Consider the following 10,740-nt stretch of genomic DNA (forward strand, 5'->3'; position numbering starts at 1 on the left):
GAGGTTAAAAACCTCCTCGATCAGTTTTTTGCCAGCAAAGACCAAAAATTTTATGAGCGTGGAATTATGCTACTACCAGAAAGATGGCAAAAGGTGTTGGACCAGAACGGTCAATATATAATTTAAAAAAAAAACGAAATGACTTTCCGAACAACCCTATATATTGTTTCATCTGTTAGTAAAAATCAGTTTGTAAATATGAGATGCTGATGCTGGTACAAAGTAATTGTAAGTATTGTTAATTTGAACTTCGAAAATATCAAAATATCCTTTTTAATTGTGCCTGTCATTTAATTCTAATTGATTATCTGCTAATATAATTAATTAACTAAATAATCTACCTCGATAAAGGCGAAACGTCAGCAGAGATTATATAGTCAATAGAGAACATTTCATCCCTTCCTGGTTCCTTCTAATCGAAAAACTCTTAATGAGTATATTATTGGGGATAATAGAAAATTCCCTGATTCTTCAAGGATACGAAAAATTTCTTGATTGTTTTATGATTTCTAGGTTCTCCCTGAGTAATTTCGGTAAAGGTCTAGATCATCCTCCCCACCAACTTCGGGTGTGGGGCAGGGGGGGATTGAAAAGAGGAGGTCTTCCTGAGTAAAGAAAGCACCATAAAAAATTCACGGCGGTCACACCCCCATAAAAAATTATGGGGTTGCAAATTTCTGTAATTTTCCAATTTTCATACACTATAAAGCCTAATAAAATTTAATGGATTACTTATTATTACTAACTAGCGACCCGCCCCAGCTTCGCACGGGTGCAATGCTGATACTAAATATGTATATTTTTGTTTTGTTCAGATTATTATCGAGAAGGGGAAATCTTCAAAAGATACCTCCTGAACATACTAAATATACTACAGAATGTCTTTATATACAACATTCACAGTTTTTTTGTCATTAGACAATACAAACCGGCCTCCCGGCCGGTANATAATATTGATAATAATAATATTTAAATAATTTTTACATAAATTATTGATTGTTTCTATGTAGTTTTCATTTCCGAATATTCTTTGAAAATTAATATACAAATTACATTTACATACCCACAAGCATATGAAAATAATAAACTTTGAGCCCCCATAACTTTTCATGGGGGTGAGACCGCTGCAAAGTTTTTATGGTACAGTGGTAGGGGAGACCTCCTCTTTCAAGCCCCCCTGCCCTGGGATAATCTAGACCTTTACCTTAACCTCTATTAAATCGCTTTAGTTCTTTGTGCAAACGTTTTACTATTTCTTTCGAACATTTAATGGCTTATTCTTAGTGTGAACGCACCTTAATCATAAAAAGTCAGTAAGTACATAATGGCATTTTGATAACGCTACTTCAAAAGCAAGCGAATGTATTATTACGTATAGGTTTTAATGCATTTAAAAACAACATATGTACGAATAAGGCAATTGGGAATATCAATAATCAAACAAAATATTATTGTTTGAAACTACCGAACTAGATAATACGAGTTTTATTCATAATTTCGTAGCGACACACTTTAATACATATATTACGTGCCTATAACGAGCAAACAACTCCAGCGATGTTTGTTCAAACACTCACTCTTGACATCAACTTTCTGCCTTCATCAAAAAGATTTTCTCCGCGACGTTTCCAATAAAAATCTAGTTCCCTAAACATAATCTACACACAGCCAGAGCCGGACTGAAGATTTTGACCCGGGGTGCGATGTAACCAAATGGCCTGGTTTAGAAGGGAAGGTGCACAAATTTTAACAACACTCGTTTTTAAATAAATTTAAGAAGTTAGGAGGAAATTTGCGTTTGTTTTTGTCTCAGTCTTTGCTCTTGTGTTAAAAATTTTATAAATTATATTTAAAAATGAAAGATAAAAATCAGAGCCAGAATTTGATCACTTTTTTTTTCACATTTCTTGAGTCATTTGGCCCGGGGTGCATGTGTTCCCTCGCATCCCGGACCAGTCCGGCCCTGCACACAGCGAAGAAAAGTAACTTTAACTTTGGATAAATACCACATTTATTACTATGGTTTCAATACTGAATTGTGAAATATACATAGAGAAATAAAAACAAAATCAATCACTTTTGGAAAGTTTCACCAAAGTTTTCATCATCATCGTGTCATCAGTCCTAAAACTTTTTGGACACGCACCTCCACTCTTTTCTATCCTGAGCCAATCTTAGTATTTCCCTAAAACTAGAACACACCACATCCTTAACTATTTGCGAACCAGTTTTATTAGAAAAATATATGCATAATACAGAAAGTATATAATTTACTCAATTCCTTTGAAAATGGTCCCGTGACCGAAACTTCTTAGAATTTTTTCTAAGAAAACTTTGGTAAAAGATTCCAATAGTATTTGTTTTGTATTTACTTCAAATTTAAAAGGTTGATTGATGATTATCGATTTGGATTGATTAAACTTTAAACAATTTGCTGCAACGCAGACTTATGATTTACTTTTTTATGATCTAAGTAGTCATTGATTCTACCACGATCTAATATTAATTTTAAAAATTTGCAAAAAGCATTGAACATTTAAATTCTTCTTCTTGCTTATATACTATCGATAAAATACACGTTTAAATGGTAAAATTAAATATGTACAAATGTGGAAAAATAGAACGATTCAAGTACCTATATGGTCAAAATATGAATTGGCTAAAGTAAGAATTCAAGCTACATACATGGAGCAAAGGTTTTTACTTATACGAGACTAACAACCTACGTTTCGCCTCAATTATAAGGCATCTTCAGCGTTAGGCTTCTAAGTTATAAAATCTAAAAGTCCAAGGTTGCTTCTATAAGCCAGATTGTAATTACGAATACAATAATGAAAAGCACAGGATATACCTATAAAATATCATCATCATCATAACAGAGTCGTCAGTCCAAAGACTAATTGGACACGCACCGCAACTCTTTCCTAACCTGAGCTAATCTTAGCATATCCCTAAAACTATTGAACATCCCACATTTTAACTATTTTTGAATAGTAATCGAATCTAGATCTTCACAGAATATAGGGAGATATAAATTAGTATAACTATTTACAATATAAGAACATTATAGTCCAGGCAATATGGACGGGTGAGTGGGAAAAATTATTCGGATTAATTTTTACAAAAAAAAATTGAAGGTTTTTAATCGAGATTAAACCAAAGAAAATAAAAAAAAAATTCTGCTTTATTATTTTTCACAATTCTGACAAATGCCTCCAATTCAAGACAAAATTACGTGATCTGTCCAAGATTGAGTCCGAATGCTTTAGTCATTATTCATAAGTCCATGCAAGAACAATTTGTCTTTGCAAACGCCAGACAATATCATCATCAATTTTTTAGGTATTACTCACGGGCTTCGTCGAAAATATTCCTTCAGTTTCTCCTTCAAAATATTTAACAGGGGAAATAAAAGTGATTACTTCCACTTCCGACGAAATTCTTTATCAGCCGTCAATCGCAGTAGGTATACGTGACGGAATTATAAATTGCACTGGGAGTACAGAAGAAACTGGACCCAAAAGTCCATAAAAGAGAGAGTTTTTAACGATAAGTTCCAATGAATTCCTACATAATAAATGCATAAGGCTTTCTGTCACAATTTAGCGCATCTTGGTGAAAGGACTAAGGATAACATTTTTATTACATAGACGTTTATTTATCTATTGTTACTCATATTTATCTGTCTCTCTGTAATATAGATCATATTCGAGTTAGAAATTATTTCGAGTGATATAAAGTTCGAATTACTTAAACAGATTTCCTAATAACTTCGCCGTTTATTTTATAAACCTACTATGTATTATGTACTTACAGCTTTTTACGTTTATTTAAAAATCAAATCTGAACTAGACTTGGAATGATTAAATTTAACACACATGATTCAGCACTTATACGCGGAAACGTTTTTATAGGGAACAAAACATTAGCGTTATACCTACATAAAATTTTACATCCTACAGTAATTTTTGTATGATAATGATAATTTTGCTTAAAAATAATTTACACATGCACTTTTCTTGGCATGCAGAGGGAATAGTATATTTTAGATATTTGTATATTTTACTTCCGCTATTAAACTTACCTACGCAATCTCTTATCAAATTAAAAATTCTATTCACAGTAAAACGTATTATTCGCTAATTGTAGTAAGTCGTGCGTAATATAATGATAAGAAAATTTTTTAAATAAGAAATAAGTCTCTAAATACAAACTACCCATCTAAATATAAACCGCAATGATTCAATTGCAATTTGGTACTTCATAGCAGTAAATTATTTAAAAAATTTATGGGAAAAATAATTAGAAATGGCAAGTAAATTAGAGGTATGTATAGAAGAAAGGAGGCATTAGAATCAAAAGCTAATAGCCTAATACCAAACAAAGCAGAAGTATTTTTTTAATATAAAATATGTTTTAAGGTTTGTAAAGGGAAAGCAAATCCATTAAACTACTTATAATTAAGAGTGCTTATCATTTTCTTCTACGATAAATAAACAACAAATTCAACCATAACTTAAATTGTACTTATAATTAGTCACTCAAAAATTACTAAAAAAGTCTTCAAAACTTATTTTCTTTCTAACTTTACGATCCCAAAAAGTGCAATATTCTAATTAATTTAAAATCAAAACCAAAAACAATCGCCAACGTTTCGCCTTAAGTTGTCGCGCTTTCTCAAGGCTAGTTTTTCAAACTTAAGAGTTGTAGAATTGATATAGATAATAACTATTGTTTAGTAGTATAAAACAATACGGTGACAACCGAACAATACACGTAAAAATCAAAAATTTCGCAATCATATACCATATAAAAAAAGAAAAACCAAGACATGAAGAATAGCAATATTGTAATATTCAATTTTTTTTAATATTGACTGTTCAAACGATCATATATCAATATTCCACATAAATATTTGATTAAATATATTTCATATATGTATTTGATTTATTGAATATTTGATTGTTGAAATAAGTAGGTACTTGTAGGTTTATTTATAAATATTCAAATATCGGATAATTTGGATATTCAAATCAAATTATAAAGAAATATTTGAATATCTAAATAAACATTAATTTTTTTCCTTGCACACTTTATCCCAGATAAATCTCCTTAAAAGAGTATTATCTGTAGTGTATACTTTTGTAAAACCAAACAGTCGTTGTCTTATCTATCATTTAACGTCATAGTATCATCTAATGTGTAAAACACGCCATAATTACGTATGGCATAATTTTGTAGTATATTATGCTTACTATAATCATTATAACTGATAATTTAAACTACATACTAGTAAGAACTGAATAAGCACAAGTAGTTAATGATATAATCCAATTATTAACAATTTGCCTGTATTACTTTTAAAATTTTAATAATGACACAAAAAATTGTCAATAGTAATTAAAGACTTAAACTAATAATAGCGTTATTTACTGAAAAATGTCAATGAAGAAATTTATTATATATATGTATGTGTAATCAAAATAAACAAAAAACCTTTCCCTTTTTTACTGACCAACTTTCTTGACGATGAGAAGAAACAAAAGAATAATGTTATATATAAAAAAAATATGAGTGCTATCAGCACAAGGCAAAGTAGTATTACGTAAATGAAAGTTAGTATCAGCAATTTCTTATGCTGAAATGTACGATGTGTTACATACCTATTTACAAACAATTCCTTTAGACTTTAATCACTGATTACTATACATCTATTAAAAAACTATAATGGCCGACAACAGTAACAATGCGACAACAATTGAAAAAAATGATGGCCGACAACTGCAACAATTACAAAATAATGATGGCCGACAACTGCAACAATTAGAAAAGAATGATGGCCGACAACTACAACAATTAGAAAAGAATGATGGCCGACAACTGCAACAATTAGAAAAGAATGATGGCCGACACTACGTCATAGTGGAACAATAAAAATGGCCGGGGGCAGGGGGAAGAACTAGTTAAATTAATAAATGCAATTTTTGTTGTATAATGAAAGTAAACGAAAATTTCAAAATCACCCAAAATACGTAAGTAAACAAATAATAAATTATTACGTATTATGCACATACTTTAAATAGTCTAATTCTATTTCGACAGAATGTTGATTTTGTCGATCCATATATTAAAATTGTATCGACACTTCTCATTTCAAATGTCATTAATGAGATTGATTTACAAGCCGCGTCTTTTTTTATTAATTGAGAAAATTGAACGCACATTAATAATTCAAAGGTCGTACCAAATTCCTTGAATGTATGCGAAGGTCAGAGTAGAAACCAAAGTCAAATCAAATATTGATAAACAACATTTCGAATTATTTTACAGGTGTAAAAGGTTTTACGGAAAACGCCCAAATATTGAAAACAAATTTCATTGATTATGGTAATGCGTATACAAGAACTAGCAGGTACATACATACGTACCATCGTCAATCTTACCATAAAGAAAAGCACAAGCAAAGTATTCACCTTTTAATAAGGAGATATTTAAATCCATGTAAAAATAATGTTTTTCTAATTTTCATTATAGGTATACATGGTATTTTGCCAAAAAAATTTAATAAAAAAATAAACGAGAAAAACAACGACTGTCTGCTTATTTATAAATAAGTAGGAAGTTTTGCACACAGAGATATTTAAAACAATGTGTTACTATTTAAATGTAAACTCTTTTGATTGGGATTGAAGTAGGTATGAAGATAACAGAAATTTAGTTCATTATTATGTACTTTAGACAACTCAAACCAAACAGCATAAGAGTTCCAAAAATAGATGATAAATCTTATGGCACTACATAAGGATGAATAGGTATCTAGGCATTTATTTCTTTCTAAGATCTATGTATTACGAATTTTTTATACCTATATGAAGTAGGTACTTCCAAATTTTAATACCTTCATTATTAAGTTTAATTAAAATTTACATGTCACTTGCGCAGATAAACATGGATAGGTACAAATATAAGGTAAAATTAAATCAAAATTTAAAACTAATTGGGCCTAATAATTTAACTTAAAATCATCATTCCGTTGTTGTCAGCGTTTAGGTATCTACCTACGTATAAAGGTACCTCTGATAGTTTTGAATATCAATGAAAGTTTTCGTATAAGCATTGTATTATGATAAAGTACACAATACTTACAAAACTTTGTAAATGTTAAAAGAATTAATTAAAATATGCGACAAGCCATGCTTTCGTATGTCATTGATTACTATGAAAAGAATTTTATCCAAGTATTGAATATTAAACAGCTAATAACTAAATAGTTGTTTCAATATCAACACTTTAAGAATTAATAATTAAAGATATAGGACTGCGTCAATGAAAGCAAGGAAAAGCAGTGACCCTTCAGAAAGTAGGGTGTATTTTCCCAGGGAAAACAAAAATATGTCTACGGACTTAACACCTGTTTTAAACATCAACGAGTTATGCGCATAGAGCACAACTAAATAGTTAAGAATAGAATTTAATTATTCACAACGGGTTCTTAAGGTGTTTGCAGATGGGAGACGATGTAAACATTTAAATAGAAGCAGCCAAATCAAGAGCAGCCGCATGTATTAGTGAACCCATTTGATATTGCCAAGTGTCCGCTGGTAGCACCGACTTGCCAGTCAAATAAAAAAACCTGTAGGGTTTTCGCCTTCAGCAGGAGGGCGATATTTTAAATTTTTTGGCTTTTGCCGCTAAATTTGGTTAATATTTCCAAAATCAATAGTCATGGCGCCTAGAAAATCAATTCCGCACTAAAATGCGCGAGGGTTCGGGCTGTCTAAATCATAATAACACGCCACTGACCTTGTATCATGCGTTGTGTGGTCGATAGCTTCTGATTATTCGAAGACATTTCTTGAAATAATTCTATACACCTCAAATTATAAACATCGGATAATTGGTCGCACAAACAATATACACGCACGGTTCACAAGCTATAATCTACTCAAGATGGAGCAACTAGCGCTCCCCAGCCAGAGCTCAGCTGTGCGCACGCCGTAAAACTATTGCTGCTTCAACGATTTACATCAATAAGTCGCCACCTATCACACAAAAGCTGAAACATCAGTATTACCTCCTAGAGTTTTAAATTCTGAAAAAAAAAATAAAACGAAAACTTCTTTTTAATAATTTTAAAAAAATTAAGAATATTTTTAAAACTTACAATAACAGTTTTTATGAAGGATGGGAATGTATAGACATAGGATACTCCACATTACAGTTAATTTGTAGTATTATACCAAGTTTCTTTTCTTACAATATATCAAGTATACATACATTAGGTATTTTATTGGAGGTAACTTTTAATATCACTGTTTATTTCTGAATCATTTGCTACATGTTAAATAATTTTAATAGTTGCAGTTATTATGTGGCAATATCAGACCTTATTAGTCACAGAAAAATAGCCGTTACTAATTTACTCATGGTCTACAGGTACTTCGTAATAATAATAATATCGATGTGATTAATGATTATGTTGTTTACACGTCGTTCCTGTAGACACCTGTTGTTCGTTGTTTTAATAGTTTAATTGTTTATTTTGTTGTAATTCTTATCTAAGAGAATTTTAATGAAATTGAAGTTAATTTATAAGTTGTACTTTTAATAAAAGAATAATGGAACAACGAGTAGCGGAGAGCAAATTATATATTCTATATATTTTTATTGCAGTATTTAGTGCATCTTCCAGTATAACGACCGGAATAGCATGGGGCCACTGGAAACAGACCCTGGATCAATGTATTGGGCGGAACTGTAGTTGTATTTTATATGGTTATCACACTCCTACCCACTTCTTAGGTAACATTTCAGACTTTAATGCTAATGTTCTACTTACTCAAACTTACTTTAGGGGGAGATTTAGCACCTTGCATCTGGGTCACGTTTGGGCCGTTATTTTACTTGTTATTTATAATTGGTTTAGCATGTTTTCATGGGTATCGAGTAATATTTGCTTCAAAAAATAATGTCACAAGAACTATTCCTAGCAGAAATGCGTAAGTTATGGTTTTTACATAATCTAGATGTGGTTTGCCTACTTTATGATTAATTTAAATTTGTTCTTATAAAGGGAAGGAGAAATAGTTGAAATTCATGCAATTCATAAAGATGATACCAGCCCACTGCCAAGAACATTTTGGATTATTACTTCTGCTTTTACTGCCATATTGACTTTGTACACTTTAATTCATTTTGCCATTTTTCTTGATGGGTATTTGTCAACGTGCAAGCAATATCGACTGATGGTAGAGAAAATTGTTGGATTTGGTGGAACAATCTTGCCAGTGATTCATGGACGACTTTCCTGTAATGCAATTTTTGATTTCATGGATTACATACAACCCGACTCTGTAACTTCATACAGACAAGGTTACATTGATACAGGTTTAGATTTAACTTTGGGACTGATAGCATCATGCAGTACATGGGTATTGTTTCTAATTAGTTCTCTTATTAATATAGGACTTGCCAGACAACAAGAGTAACTTAAAACTTGTACAGTAGCAACTTCTGAAGAGTACAAATTTTCACATTTGTCTATTTATAAATGGCCATACAGCTGGTAATGCCTTTTGTTGTAACTGTAGGTACAAATCACCCATACTAGGCCCTTTACCATGCTGTAGTTACTTATTTTGTGGAATAACATTTTTATTTAATAATTATTTAAATTTAATGTAAGCTTATTAATTGATAGAACAAAACCGTTACCTTCTCTTTTACATATGAAAGAGAACATTTTTACTAATTAAGGTTGTGAAGAGTAATGCCTTTAAAGTATACAGGTTGTTTTTATTATTTCTAATAAATTTAAGAACAGTACAGTGATTAAAAAAAAATAAAAACCACACCAATACCAATTTAAGATCTAAAGAAGTAGAAAAAAGACACATAGAAGTAATATGATTAAATGTAAACACCCTGTATACAAAATATGCACCTACAAAGATGACCAAAACGATATTTTTATATATTTGAAAATGACTTTTACGTAGGTTCCTTTTGGACCATAAAAAATAACTATTCATAAGAGAAATTCATATTAATATTTAGAATTTTTATAGTATTTAAATTTCTCGTAAGTTAATTGTTTTGTTGATAATTAGGCAATTGTATAATGGTTAAGTTCATATTTTTGTAATCTTGCAAGACTAAAATTTCACCGTACTTTTCACGCAATAATTTTTAGGAGTTAAAAACTAATAATTAGTTGTACTGTTTATAATAAGATTTTTATCCTTGATTTTAAAGTATTAAAAAAATTAGGCTTTATGGACTTTTTTAAATCGTATAAGTAAAATGAAGTTAATTTGAATTTTATATTCGCCATGAATATATAATGACAATCATCACAAGATCATCCGAAGACTAGTTGGGCACACTCGTCCACTTATTCCTACCTTGAGCTAACCTTACTGAAATATCCCACACCTGTAATTGCTAACAGCACCCTAGTTTAGGTTTCTTGTGTCTATATACTCCTGTTGTTGCTTATTATGTCTCTAAATAACCCTTTATGTCTCAGGTGTCCTACCATCCTATCACTTATATTCTTTATTCCATAGCACTCTTTATTCTCTTACCCTTTCTACTACCTCCTCATTTCTAACCCTCTTTATCCGCTGTATTATCATTTCGCACCCGTACAGAGCTATACGGCAATCACACTTATTCTTTTTCAAATATCAAATTAGTCGTAGTGATTTTTTTTGTTAAAAAATAAAAATAGAAAACGAA

At 30.7% G+C, this 10,740-nt stretch overlaps 2 protein-coding genes across 9 annotated transcripts in view; one reads left to right on the forward strand and one right to left on the reverse strand.

The window, feature by feature from the left end:
- The window catches only part of LOC108734258 (serine/threonine-protein phosphatase 2B catalytic subunit 2-like), a 127,268-nt gene extending 119,285 nt beyond the window's left edge, over positions 1-7,983 (reverse strand). For 6 of the 8 annotated variants that reach the window (XM_025980914.1, XM_025980913.1, XM_025980912.1 and 3 more), the window contains exon 1: positions 7,804-7,982. In XM_025980914.1, the coding sequence (XP_025836699.1) occupies positions 7,804-7,852 (49 nt within the window). In that variant the 5' untranslated portion in view covers positions 7,853-7,982. Of the gene's footprint in view, positions 1-7,803 lie in introns of all 8 variants that reach the window. The other 2 variants (XR_003232426.1, XM_025980915.1) reach the window with 2 other exon arrangements.
- Positions 7,984-8,464: 481 nt separating this feature from the next.
- Positions 8,465-10,679, forward strand: LOC108734465. The gene is made up of 3 exons (XM_018466081.2): positions 8,465-8,802; positions 8,855-8,999; positions 9,074-10,679. Exons 1-3 carry the CDS (start codon positions 8,619-8,621, stop codon positions 9,486-9,488), a joined length of 744 nt encoding a protein of 247 aa, XP_018321583.1. The 5' UTR covers positions 8,465-8,618; the 3' UTR covers positions 9,489-10,679.
- Positions 10,680-10,740: the final 61 nt, after the last annotated feature.

The sequence above is a fragment of the Agrilus planipennis genome, unplaced genomic scaffold (assembly GCF_000699045.2).
Source record: "Agrilus planipennis isolate EAB-ADULT unplaced genomic scaffold, Apla_2.0 scaffold2, whole genome shotgun sequence".
Classification (NCBI taxonomy): domain Eukaryota; kingdom Metazoa; phylum Arthropoda; class Insecta; order Coleoptera; family Buprestidae; genus Agrilus; species Agrilus planipennis.